At 46.9% G+C, this 14,240-nt stretch overlaps 1 protein-coding gene across 1 annotated transcript; it reads left to right on the forward strand.

The window, feature by feature from the left end:
- Positions 1 to 471: 471 nt before the first annotated feature.
- LOC134206225 (uncharacterized) lies at positions 472 to 3,785 on the forward strand. The gene is made up of 3 exons (XM_062681913.1): positions 472 to 584; positions 662 to 1,393; positions 1,736 to 3,785. The coding sequence occupies exons 1-3, from the start codon at positions 472 to 474 to the stop codon at positions 3,783 to 3,785; spliced, it is 2,895 nt and encodes a 964-aa protein (XP_062537897.1).
- Positions 3,786 to 14,240: the final 10,455 nt, after the last annotated feature.

Here is a 14,240-nt window from a genome sequence, read left to right on the forward strand (position 1 = left end):
GGCCAAGCAGGGACCTTCTACCGGAGGGGTCCTCCAAGTCTCCGGGGACGACAAGACGAAGAAGAAAGCCGCGAAAGGAAGTTCTAGAACAACGTCGAAAAAGGGGAAAACGGCTGCTGATCCACCGAAGAGTGTCTCGTCCAGTATCCGGTAGAAGATATTGGATGAGGAGTTAAAGCTCGTCGCGGAAGAGCAGCGGCTGCAAGAAGAAGCACTACAGGAGCAAGAAGATATTCGACGGCGCCAGTTGGCCGAAGAGGAACGCCGACTGGAGGAAAAACGGCGACTAGCGCAAGAGGAAAGTGAGATGCGCGAGCGAAAACTGCAGGAAGAGCTGGAGTTGAAGCGGAAGAAGATAAGCGTGCTAGACAGCTGCTGGTAGACACAACGCGTCGCGTTCCCTCTGGATCGGGGTACGAAACCGAACTGCTTTGGAGAGCGGACGATCACAGTTTTCCCGATAGCTACCCCATGGCTGTACGTCGGTTGGAGGCGCTAGAGCGAAAGCTGCAGCAGAATCCAGAATTGGAACGACGAGTGCGAGAGCAGATCGTGGAATACGAGCGTAAGGATACGCCCACAAAGCAAGCCTGGCTGAACTGACGTCCGTAGCAGCTGAACAAGTCTGGTATCTCCCGTTGGGCGTTGTTACGAACCCCAGAAAACCCGGCAAGGTGCGGCTAATCTGGGATGCAGCTGCCAAAAAGAACAACGTTTCCTTCAACTCCAAGCTGCTCAAGGGCCCGGACCTACTGTCCCCGCTTCCGCAAGTTCTCCGTCAGTTTCGTCAGTTTCCAGTCGCCGTGTGTGGAGATATCATGGAGATGTTCCACCAAATAAAGATTCGAGCACCCGACTGCCAGTCGCAACGGTTTCTGTTCCGCGACAACCCGTCGGATCCACCTAGGGTGTATGTGATGGACGTCGCCACGTTTGGTTCGACCTGTTCTCCAACCTCTGCACAGTATGTCAAAAACCTCAACGCGGAAGAGTGTTCAGGCCAATATCCGCGGGCTGCCGCGGCTATCAAAAACAAGCACTACGTGGATGACTACCTGGACAGCTTCGAGACAGTCCAGGAGGCGATCGAGGTCGTCGACGAGGTTAAGTTGGTACACTCTCTGGCTAGTTTCACGCTGCGTCACTTCTTGTCCAACGAAGCAGGTGTTCTCGAGGGAATCGGTGCGATATGCGAAATTGAGCCGAAGAACCTGGACCTAGAACGAGGAGAAAAGCTGGAATCGGTGCTCGGCATGAAGTGGATTCCATTCGACGATGTCTTCGTGTACACGTTCGGCCTGAGGGAAGATCTACAGTCCATACTCGCCGAAGGTCACATTCCAACAAAGAGGGAAATCGCCAGGATTGTGATGAGCTTGTTCGACCCTCCCGGGTTCATCGCCTTCTTCCTCGTACACGGTAAAATTCTGTTATAAGACATTTGGGCGAAAGGAACGGAGTGGGATCAACAGATACCGGAGGACATATATGAACGGTGGCAGCAGTGGTCAAATCTCTTCAGACGACTTAGTGAGCTTCGCATTCCTCGGTGCTATTTCCGCTCGCCCTTCCCTGCAAGTCTCGACGGTCTTCAAGTACATCTATTCGTCGACGCCAGCGAGTCAGCATTCGCCTGCGCAGTGCACTTTCGCCTGGAGACAGACAGTGGTATACAAGTGGCGCTCGTCGGCGCCAAGACCAAAGTAGCTCCGCTAAAAACGCTCTCTATCCCTAGACTCGAGCTGAAAGCAGCCGTCCTCGGCGTTCGACTGTTAGAGACCATCCAGAACCAGCACAGTTTCACGATCAGCCGTCGCTTCTGCTGGAGTGATTCGGGTACGGTACTTGCGTGGATTCGCTCCCATGATCACAGGCGCTTTCACAAGTTTGTCGCCGTCCGCGTCGGTGAAATCCTGACTTCCACAGAGCAACGTGAGTGGAGGTGGGTGCCTACGAAGCTCAACGTCGCCGATCTAGCTACCAAGTGGGTATCTAGTCCGCAGTTAACCATGGACAGCCCTTGGTTCCAGGGGCCAACCTTCCTCAAAGACCCTGAAGAGGACTGGCCGCAACAACGAACGATCACTTCAACTGACGAAGAGCTACGACCTGCACACTTTCTCTTGGCACATTTCGATCCGATTGTGGATTTAGCTCGGTTTAGCAGTTGGACCAAATTACACCGTGCAACAGCCTACGTGCTGCGTTTCGTCGACAACATTCGCAGAAAGAAGCAAGGACTTGCGTTGGAGCTTGGCGTTCTCAACAGTGACAAACTACGGCGAGCAGAAGAAATGCTGTGGAAGTTAGCCCAAGTCGAGGCCTACCCTGATGAAGTCGCCGTTCTCGCTACATCTCAAGGTCCGCCGGATCGCCGCCACGTCGTGGTGAAGAAGTCCAGCAATATCTACTCGAAATGGCCTTTCATTGACGAGAGAGGAATTCTGCGGAGTCGTGGTCGAATCGAAGCTGCCCCCTACGTAGCGATGGAAGCGAAGTTTCTCCCCAAGCAGCATGCGATCAGTTTCTTCATCGTTGACTGGTTCCACCGCCGTTTCCGTCACGCCAACCGAGAGACGGTTGTTAATGAGATTCGCCAGCGCTTCGATATCCCGATGCCAAGAAGGTTGGTGGATAAGGTAGCTGGTAACTGCGTAGTGTGCCGCATCGCAAAGTCGGCTCCAAAACCACCCGCGATGGCTCCGCTTCCCGAAATGCGTCTGGCAGCGTTCAACCAACCGTTCACGTTCACCGGGTTGGACTATTTCGGCCCAGTGCTCGTCAAGATAGGCCGAAGCAACGTCAAGCGGTGGGTGGCCCTATTCACCTGCCTGACTACCAGTGCAATCCATCTGGAGCTGGTACACTCCTTGAGCACGGAGTCATGTATCATGGTTGTTCAACGCTTCGTTTGCCGCCGCGGACTTCCAAGGGAATTCTGGACAGACAATGCCACATGTTTCAAGGGAACCAGTAACGAGTTGAACAAGCTTACCAAAGAAACGAAGAAAACCCTGACCGAGAAGTTCACCACAGCGCAGACAACCTGGAAGTTCATCCCACCCGCTACTCCGCACATGGGTGGAGCGTGGGAGAGACTTGTGCATTCAGTTAAGGTGGCGATCGGGGCAATAATAGATGGACCACGCAGACCGAACGACGAAACGTTGGCAACGATTCTGCTCGAGGCGGAGGCAATGATCAATTCTAGACCTCTGACCTACGTTCCGCTTGAGTCTGCAGATCAAGAGGCCCTGACGCCCAACCACTTTTTGTTGGGCAATTCCTCTGGAATGAAATTTCTGGCTACGGAGAACTTGGACGTTCGTTCGACTCTTCGTAGTAGCTGGAAGCTAGCCAGGTACATCACCGGCGAGTTCTGGAATCGGTGGCTGAAAGAATACCTGCCGGTCATCACGCGCAGATGTAAGTGGCTCCAGGACGTCAAAGATATTGCGGTAGGAGACCTGGTCTTAGTGGTGGATGGGAAGGCAAAGAACCAGTGGATTCGGGGCCGAGTCGAAGAGGTCTACCCCGGACGAGATGGTAGAGTGCGGCAAGCTTTGGTCCGAACATCGACAGGCGTTATCCGAAAAGCAGCCGTAAAGCTAGCTGTTCTAGATGTCGTGGAGGAACGTAAACCTCTCCCTGGAGTTTCGGATGTCCCTGATCCTCACCAAGGTTTACGGGCGGGGGTATGTGCCGACAAGACCCCTCGTTTCGGTAACCCAGGCCGGCACAGCGCTTTGCTTCCGGATGACAGTCCGCAAAGAGAAGAAAATTGATGTAACTGACGGAGAAACGTCAGCAAGCTAGATGAAAACAAAAATAAGCAGATTTGCACCGTCATCAAAGCTAAACCAAAAGAGTGCGAAGAATTATTAGTGAAATTTATTATTCCAAATAGTTATAGTCTGAATGCAAATGAAAAATTGCAAATGAAAAATTTAGTTCACGCTTTCGTGTTAAATTCATTATCTAGTTCTGATCAGTCAGTCCGATCGAATATTGTAAGTAGTTGTGAATTGTGTTGCCTAAAAATTATATGATGAATTGTGTTATCTAACGATTATATATTATTAATTGCGATCGATCGATTTAGTCGCGGGAGCACAACCCAGACTTGCTTGCGCAAAATATAACGGTCACCAAATTTGTAAGTCTATAGTAGGGTCTTTTCAAACTAAATTCAAATAATAGCTAAATAAAACTATCTTTATTTTAGCTTAAAGCTAACCTTCCAAAGGAAACGAGTTTGCTATCGAGAGTTGGCGCTACCCTAACCCCACAAATATAATACCTCAGAAAATGGAAACCAAAGTTTAAAATAATTTTAGACTATATATAAAGTTTAAAATATTATTAAAATATTTTTCTTGTTTTGGAGCCAACATTGCGTGAATGGTCCCCACTGACATTTCTGGATCCCAATGAGAATTAAATCAGATGTTTACAAACAAAACAAATACAAAACAAGTACTATCATAAATTTTATTTTGAAATGTTGGCTCGAAAATATGGCATCGTGTCACCCAGCTGCCAATTTTAGTCTTCTTCATCCACCACCGCTGCTGCCATCGCAGTCTCAGACATCATCGGCTTCTAGAGTGAGCTCTAAGCGTTGCGATGGGCGATCGCATTGATAACAAGCGACACCACTGCATCCGACCAACAAGTACAGAATGACAGAAAAAGCGTCCTCTTCTTTCATTTGTGTACGTAAATGTAGCGAACGAACAAGGAAACAAAATAAGCGAGCATAAAGCACGTCAGTACGCGCTGCTGTTACAAACTTGAATGACTCGCACACGGTATAGTAGTAGTAGTAAAATTCTTCTTTATTGTTTCATTTTCTGTTCTACAATTATTTTTTACATGTACAGTGCTCGGCCGGCTTGGCCCTCCAACTTCAATTTTAAATTTTTATGTTTACATTGTTATTTAAGTGTTAATATGATATATCATGACGGCCTTTAGGAGGCGCTGGTGTGTTTTTTTTAAATTTGATAACCTAACTACTATGTACACTAATATTTACAATAAGAAATTTGATAACCTAGATTGGAACTAGCGCCCTAATTGGAGCCTGATCCGAATGCAAGCAACGGACCCTAAACTTTTCTTTACACTCACCAAAGCGTTCATGTAAGGTTTTTATTCCGGCCAGACGGTGGACCTCGGATGTTCTTGTCCTGGGAGGGTGTTGAGGATCATCCTCAGGAATTTGTTTTGGACCCGTTGAAGTTTGAGGTGGTGGGTTTTAGCGCAGCTCTCCCAGACCGGCATGCCATATTCGATCACAGGAGGATGATTTGCTTGTAGACAGCAAGCTTATTTTTCAGGGACAATGACGACCGGCGGTTGATCAAAGGGTACAGTAGTTTCAACAAGACGTTACACTTTGTCACCGTTTTGTCAACCTGTTGCCTGAAAATAAGCTTGCTGTCGAGGGTCAAGCCAAGGTAGCCGGCCTCGTTGGCCCATTCCACGGTCGTGCCATTGAGGATGATTTTACAGTCCCCAGGCGGAACAAGTTTAGGGATTTGGAGTGAGGGAAAATGATGACCTGGGTCTTCGCCGCGTTGATACAGATCTTCCAGCTGGTGAGGTACTCTGTCAGGGCATCCAGGCCTCGTTGGAGTTTTGCCACTAGCGCTCTGATCACTCTACCGTTGTAGACGATGGATGTGTCATCTGCGAACAGAGACAGAATGCCGCCTTCTGGAGGTTCTGGCATGTCGGAGGTGAACAGATTGAAAAGCAGGGGCCTGAGGATACTGCCCTGGGGAACGCCTGCGACGATGTTGTGCGCATTGGAACTCGCTCCGCTGATTGAGACCCGGAATGTCCTTGCCGACAGGTAATTGTTGATGATTTTCACCAGGTAGCTGGGAAGATTGTAGCGTTGTAGTTTGTACACCAGGCCATCATGCCATACATTGTCAAATGCCTTCTCGACATCGAGTAAGGCCATGGCGGATGTTTTCGAGACAAACTTGTTCCGTCTGAGGACGTTGGTAACTCGGGTCAGTTGGTGTACAGTTGACCGACCGCGTCGGAAACCAAACTGTTCCTCGAGCAAGATGTTGAGATTTTCGGCAGACTCAAGTAACCGATGATGAATAGCTTTTTCGAATAGCTCGGATAACCCTGAGAGAAGGCTGATGGGTCGATAACTTTTGGGGGAGGAAGGATCCTTCCCAGGCTTCCGGATGGGGATGACTTTCGCTGACTTCCAGGACGATGGGAAGTCGCTAAGCCGGAGACACTGATTGAAGATCAGCGAGAGGTGCTCAAAGAACGGAGCACTCATGTGTTTGAGCTCGAGATTCAGGATGCTGTCGAAGCCTGGGGCCTTCATGTTCTTCGACGATTTGATATAGGCCGTCAATTCGTCAGCTGAGATCTCCAACTCCTCCGAGAAGTCGTTGGGAATCAAATGGATGTTGTTAGCATGCTCGTTGACGGCTGCTTCGTGTGGACTGACGATGTTCTGCCCAAGATTGTGTGAGCTGACGAAGTGACGACCTATTTCAGCGACCTTCTCTGCAGGAGTTATCAAGCGATCCTTAGAGCCATTATTGTCTAGTGGGATCAAAGGTGGAATGGGCCGAGGCTTGGATTTTAGAATTTTGGTCATTTTCCAGAACGGCTTAGCATAATCTGGGAGAGTGCGGATCTTATTCGAGAAGTCGTTATTTTTGAGGTCCACCATTCTGGCCTTGATAATTTTTGTGATTCGATTGCAGCGTGCCTTAAGCTCAGGCAGTCCAGTACGCTGAAACTGCCTGCGAGTGACATTCCGCAATCGAATCAAATCTTTGGTGAGTATATCGATGTTCAAGGAGTTGCTTACCTGCCGAGCCGTCGGTACGTGTTGCTCTCGGGCCGCCGTGATCGCCTCCTCGATAGCGCACAGCTGGCGGTCGATACTTTCCGGCGTCTCCGGACGCACCTCGTAGTCGACGGTGTTATCGACGCACTGCTGGAAACGCTGCCAGTTCACTCGGTGGTAGTTCCGCCGTAACTGCTGGTGCCGATTGACCGAGGAGCCCAGTTCCGCCACCACCGGATAGTGATCCGAACTGAGCTCCTGGTATACAACCGGCTGCGAGACGTGGTCACTCAGGTTTGTTACGTAGAGGTCGAGCGTTGCGTGGGCACCGGACCGACTCAGCCGAGTGGGGAATCCGGGCTCAGGATCGTGTAGTGGCCTTCCTCCATGTCGTTGCTCCAGATGGTGCCGTTTCGATTGCCGCGACTGTTGCCCCAGGCTTGATGTTTGGCATTCAAGTCGCCGGCAATGATATACTGGCCTTGCCTCCGCGTCAGCTTGACGATGTCCCTCCGAAGGGCAGCCGATGATCCATCGCCGGCTTTGGCTTGCGTTGGACAGTACGCCGCGATGAGCGCGATTGTGCCGACCGAAGTGGTGATTTCGACACCGATGGCCTCAATGACACTGAGCTGGAAACTTGGAAGCAGACGGCAGTTGATGTTGTAGCGAAGAGCGATGGCCACACCACCTCCCCTGGTCGGCCGGTCGAGTCGCACGATGCGGAAGTCCGGGATGTTGATGTTCACCTCCGGTTTTAGGTGCGTTTCGGTGATGAACGCCACGTCTATTTCCTTCTCCTCAAGGAAATCCTTCAGCTCGATTGTTTTGCTCTTTAGCGAGCAAGCGTTCCAGTTGACCAGGCCCACCCTAGCAGCCATTTTCAATGATCATGCCAAGACCTGGTCGAATCGGGTTTTGCAGCCGCGCAGTCGAGTGGCGAGCTGCGCGAAGATCGGCATCAGTTGCTCCGGAGTGTACAGTGGGGCAGATTCTTCCGGTGGGACGGCTTCGTTCTCCGACTGCCGACGGAACCCAGGAGGAGGAAGCGGGGGCCATTCGCTGGTGGATGGTGCCGACGATGCTGGAGCTTGGACCGATGCAGCTGCCGCTGCCAGTCGCTTGTGCGGCTGTAGCGGTGGGAGTATTGGAATCACACGACGGGGAGCCGGGATAGCTGGAAAGTTCACCTCGTTGATTACAGGAACACGGTTCTTCTTCGGAATGGTCCTGGTGGAAGCCTTCTTCCGGATTTCCAGGAACTCGGCTCGCTTTGGGCAGCCCTTTGTGGTGGCCTGATGTTTGTCGCCACAGTTGGCGCATTTGGGATCGGCCACCTCCATTTTGTCGCACTCGTCAGTCGGATGGGGTTCGCCACACTTGTAGCAGCGCGGCTTCATGCGGCAGTTCCTGGTGCCGTGCCCGAAATTGAAGCAGTTGGTGCATTGCGTGACATCGCGGTGCACTGGCCGATATCGCTCCCAGTCAACGACGGTGTAATTTATAACGCCAACCAGCTTCAGGTCCTTCCAGGTAGTGGAACCGTGCTCCAGATGGATCAGGTAAAGCTGGTCGCGATATTTCCTCGCCTTGTCGTGACGAGCGATCTTGTGGACGGCTACTGGCTTCAGTCCGCAACTTTCAAGCTCTGCTTGGAGCTCTTCCTCCTTCATGTCGTGAAGTCCTCGCAGCAAGGCCTTGAGCGGCTTCGTGCCGGGGTGGTCATGAGTGTAGTACTCATACTTGTGGACCTCGAGGAACTCCACGACGGATTGATGATGGTCCCTGTTGGCCGGCATCACTTTCACGCCCTCGCTGCAGAGCCGAAAAGTACATTTCAGCCCCTTAGCGATCAGCTGGCGAATTTTTGGTCGTAAATCCGGCGGATCGCCCTTCACAAACACGGGCGGGCACTTCTCCTTCCGCTCCAGTTGCACCTGCGGCAGCTGCGATTGCTGCTTCTTCCTCTTTTTCGGCGGATTGCCGGCGTCATCAAGCGGCAACGGCGAGAACACGTTGCTCTGCAAAAGCTGCTTGGAGGGGTTACCCGCGCCTCCAAGAGCAGTGCGCTTAGGCACTTTTCCAGCGACCGAATCGGCCACCGAGTCTCCCATGACGGGTCCGGGAGAAAATAACGCCAACGCGAGAAGCGAAAACGTAAACAGCGAAAGAACGAGAAAAAACACTTCGAAAAAATGCGCGAGCAAAAAACACGTCCGTACGTGTTGCTGTCTCGAACTGGAATGCTAGCGACTCGCACACGGCAGGCACTGTTGCTTTTATACACAAATCGAATCTGTCCGTGACTTCTGATGTATGTGCTAGGAATGCACGGGATTGGTTACATATGGATTTTTTACTGGTTTTGACAAGAATTGAAATTTTCAATAGTTATCGTTAATAATCTGAAACTTGCACTTGGCAAATTGGTGGAGAGTGTCCGAGTCGATTGATAGATAAATATTCGAAATCCATCGAAAGATAAAGGCGCTAGTAACGTTCGAAATCTTCCCTTTCAGCGTAACGCTCTCGATTTCAAAAAAAAAAGTTATCCTGTATAGTAAAGAAGACATGACTCCTACGTCAAAATGGAATACATAGTATTTGTCCACCTTAGACAAGCAAAAGCTATACAGAAAACTATTTGGCTACTTGAGAAATGCATTCCCCCTAAGAGTTAAATATCAAGATCCTCAGCAGGATGAAATACCTTTAGGTCTTTGTACACAAGTGCCAAAAAAACATCAATGCATCAGTGATTTTTTTTTATTAGAGCCTATAGAATGAAATAAATCTAATTTTCGATTTATTTCTGATTTAATTCTATGATGTCTCGACTGTTAAATATAAGTGATGGGATTCGGCTTTACAGTCTTATTGTTTGAACAATTTTAAGACTGTAAAGCCGAATCCCATCACTTTTCTGATTTAATTTTTAACATTTTTTCTTCACTTGTCATAAGACGAGTTTGTACAATCCCATTGAATTCCACCACTTAATTGTATTAAGTGGTGGAATTCAATGGGATTGTAGAAACTCGTCTTATGACAAGCATTTTTTGTGTTAGATGATCACAAACGTTGTTGTTCACTGCAAAGCTTGACCCTTCCACCGAGGAGAAGATTTCTCAATCAAATTACATAAAGCCTGTCCACGTTAAACTTCGGACACCCATCATCCATTGCGATTTTTAAAATTTTTTACAAACCACTGAGGAGATCAATTTACATGACAGTTGAATCTCTCCGCTTTATGTTATTCTTGCAGCTGGTTTTAATTCTTATCCAAAGAGATAAAATGGCCAAAAATCAATTGGACATTGTCTCAGTGTCCGAAATTTAACGTGGACAGGCTTTATATATGACGCAGGTGCTGTTGGATAGCCATTTACGTAGAAATAACGATCATGTAGCCCTTATGAAGCAAGCTTCTGCATATCATATCAATGTCGACGTTTCGTATACTCTTCCTATATGTTATCCAGTGGAAAAAATATTGAAATTATTGTAATTCGTTCTAGTAGAACCCTTATTACAAGACATGTGAAAAACGCACTCTTACCCTACCGGAGGGGTAAGAGTGCGCATCGGGTGGGATAAGAATACGCAAGTTTCCAATCAAACTTTCTTCACATCTCATTACTCATTTCTCAATTTTTATTTCTTACCTCTTACTTCGAATTCTATTCTTATTTTTTGCAGTGAGAAGTGAGAACTGGGAGGTGGGAAGAAATTTTATTTCCCATTTTTCTCAATTCTTACTTTTCACTGCTCAGTTGTCATTAATCGAATCACACTTTTCACATCCTCTATTGCAGCGGTTCTCAACCTGGGGTACATGTACCCCTGGGGATACCTTCGCTGGCCCTAGGGGGTACCTCGGATAAAAACGCATAATGGCGGACGTCTTACAATTCCAATCGGAGCTTATTGATAAAGTTTTGATAATTGTGTATTTTTTATTTCAAAACTTTGTCTTGTACATAATACGCAAGGCGATCAATAAATCAAAGCTAATTGAACCCTGCTCTCCTCAACCAGAACAGCATATGAAGGTCTGCGGAACAAAAGATCAAACGGACAAAACTTCAAATGCGCTTATTTAAAAAAAATCTTCAATGGTATCTACCTGATCTAAACAAAATGTTGAATAATATGTTAGGAACATGCTTTTGAATTAAAATATAGAATCTAAAGGTTCGGAAACCTTCGTTTGAGGCATGTAGACTTTTTTTTAGAGAAGCTCGGTTGCTTCGTTTCAAGAGGATTAGAAGAATCTCTCTCCCTCCTTAGCCCTCCTTAGCCGTGCGGTATGACGCGCAGCTACAAAGCAAGAACATGCTGAGGGTGGCTGGGTTCGATTCCCGGTGCCGGTCTAGGCAATTTTCGGATTGGAGATTGTCTCGACTTCCCTGGGCATAAAAGTATCATCGTGCTATCATGATATACGAATGCAAAAATGGTAATCTGGCTTAGAAACCTCGCAGTTAATAACAGTGGAAGTGCTTAATGAACACTAGGCTGCGAGGCGGCTCTGTCCCAGTGTGGGGATGTAATGCCAATAAGAAGAAGAAGAAGAAGAAGAAGAATCTTTCTACGCTTCTGGGAAGCCTTCTTCAGAGCAGATCGAATACCTCCTTTCAAGATGTTGAGAAGCCTTCTTTGGCTGGTAAGCCGCCTTTCAAGAGACCTGTGTCTCCTAGCAAGAGGCCCGGATTCCTTGTTTTAAGACAGTCGGAAGCCTTTTTAAAAAAAAAAAACTCGGAAGCCTCCTTCCGAAAGGCTCGGAAGGTTCTTTTCAAAAGGCTCCTTTCAAGAGGCTCGAAAGCCTCCATTCAACAGGCTCGGAAGCCTCCTTTCAAGGACTCGGAAACTTCCTTTCAAGAGGCTTGGAAGCTGTCCGATCATGGTCGGTTAGCGGGGAACTGTCGGAATATTGACCTCGACAGCGGCCACCTTCCCACTTAAGTATTGCCTGGACGAGCCACCAGTTTTACTCGGTAAGGGATGTGGACTGTATCTATGCCCTTCGGCTGAAAGGCCTCCAAGTCCTTACGATAGCGACTATTTTCAGCTTTGAGAAAGGCTGGTTATTTTGGCTAGTCCAGAAAAGTAGCTGTTAATTTCGTTCAAAAGTATATTTCACGTCAATGGTTTACAAACAACTGAATCTGCATTCTGATTGGTCGGCCAATCAACGTGCTTCATGTATCCAAGTCGTCATCGCTGTCGGTACTCTCGTCTTGGACTTCTTTTTCTTCGTAATTGTTGGTGGCCGGGACTTCGCACAACGCACGCCAACAAGCATGTAAATCGATAATTGACGTTCGGGTGGGTAGTAGTGCGTGTTTATTATTTAATGGTGAAATACATAAACAAACAATCCGAAATGGTCACTCATGTTCGCCTTATGCGCGGACAGAAGCCTCCTTTCAAGAGGCTTTGAAGCCTCCTTTCAAAAAGTTAAGAAGCCTCTCTACAAGGGGCTCTTATTAAAAGGTGCTTAAGCATACTTTCAAGGGATTCAGAAGCTTCTTTCAAGAGGCCTCCTTTTAAGAGGAACAGAAGTCTTCTTTCAAAAAACTCGAAAGGTTCATTTTAAGAGACTTGAAAGCGAAGACTTTCAAGTTAATTGGAAGCCTCCTTTCAAGAGCCTCAGAAGCCTCCCTTCAAGAAGATCGGAATTCTTCTTTCAAGAGGTTCAGAACCGTCTTTTCAAGATGCAAAGGAAGCCTTCTTTTAAATGGCTCGAAAGCCGCCATTCAAGAGACTCGAAAGCTTCTCTACAAGAGGCTCAGAAGCCACTATCAAGAGCTGCGGAAGCCTATTTCCAAGAGATGCAGAAGCTCCTTTCAAGAGGCTCAGAAGCCTACTTTCAAGGGGGGGGTACCACAATCAATGAAAAAGTTCTAAGGGGTACCTCTCAAGAAAAAGGTTGAGAACCGCTGCTCTATTGTGCGGCCAAATGATATGTTTTGCCAAACGACATTTCCGGCGAAACGACATCTTCGACCAAATGGCTCTTCTTGTTTAACGACCATTTCGGCCTAACGACTTTTTCGGTCGAATTACTCTTTTTGCCAACTAACATTTCGATTGAGTGGCATAATTTTTGCGTGACGTTATGATAATATTACTTTTTAAGATGTTCTCAAGATTCGATCTTGTGCGACAAATGTTCTTTCATAAGAAACATCACTATAGTTTTTCTATAGCGAGCCTGCGAGCCTACTGAGAGCATATATGTATTGTATATATAAGCTAATTTGAATCTAGAAGCCTTCAAAATATTATATAGATCTTTGCTGCATTTTCTAAGCTAAATAAAATTGTTCCTATTCTTGTTTTGTTTAGAAACGAAAAACGTTGTTTTTCTCTTATTGTCAATACGGACTGCTTGTCGGGTTCTGTATCAATGCTTTTTTTTATCTGTGGGATTATGCGAGAATCATGGTTTGTTTTCGCATATATTATTATCAAGCAAGAACTTGATGAAAATTAATATTTTGTATAACTATCATCAGTTTGGAAGCACATCTTTATAATATGGTAATATTTGGGTGTAAACATATGTTTTTTAATCATTTGATCCCCTGTTTGATTTGAACAATGTATGTTCTTCAACAGTGTGAAGGGATTATTCTTAAAGCCTCATAATTTATCATACAAACGTGATAAAATGTTAAAGTGTTATTGATAAGTTTTATGCGGAGCAGAAATAAGTACATAAATGGAACTTTGCATTTTTTATGCATCCTTTATGTATTGCTACGCTTAATTGTTTTCTTTTTTTCTCTCGTTTCAGAGGGCGAGTAATGGCGCTTGGCTTGTATAGGCCAGGGCACTAGACTAAAAACTGTGTTCTATCCCTGGACGAGATGTCCCCGTTATATGGCTTGAATGTGGAATCAAGTTGAGAATTGATTTTCATAGTTATACTAAAAAACGCTGCACAGTAGGCCTGGCCGCTTTCATGTTTGAACTACACAGAAAAAATAAAGAACCTAAAAAAAAGTTTAAAGAACTCAACTTTAAGTACGAAGTTCAAATTTTTAACTCAAAAGTAAGTAGTTTTCTCACTTCCTATCATGAATAGAGTTGTGCGCCGCCGCGCCACGCCACCGCCACCGACTGTTTTTGGCACGCCATTGCCGTCGATATTTTTACATCGGTGCGCCGCCGTTTGAAATTTGTCACGCCGCTGATCTATAATTTTTCACGCCGATTCAAATTTGTATAAGTCCACAGAATTTTTCGTGAAAATTCCGAAGATTCAATGGAGATTCTATAGAATTTTCTGATAGATATACATACCAAAGACTAATTAGTTTTTGTACATACTGCATCATGTTGCAGCTGCAGATATTTTCCGTGAAAATACGTGTAAATAGTTTCCTTGGAAGTT

Source organism: Armigeres subalbatus, chromosome 1 (genome assembly GCF_024139115.2).
Source record: "Armigeres subalbatus isolate Guangzhou_Male chromosome 1, GZ_Asu_2, whole genome shotgun sequence".
Taxonomy (NCBI): Eukaryota; Metazoa; Arthropoda; class Insecta; order Diptera; family Culicidae; genus Armigeres; species Armigeres subalbatus.

Coding starts and splice junctions, on each gene's coding strand:
- LOC134206225 (XM_062681913.1), top strand. CDS start 472: ATGGCTGTACGTCGGTTGGAGGCGCTAGAGCGAAAGCTGCAGCAGAAT. Junction 585..661: donor CGTAAGGATACGCCCACAAA/GCAAGCCTGGCT, acceptor TACGAACCCCAG/AAAACCCGGCAAGGTGCGGC. Junction 1,394..1,735: donor AGCTTGTTCGACCCTCCCGG/GTTCATCGCCTT, acceptor CTCTATCCCTAG/ACTCGAGCTGAAAGCAGCCG.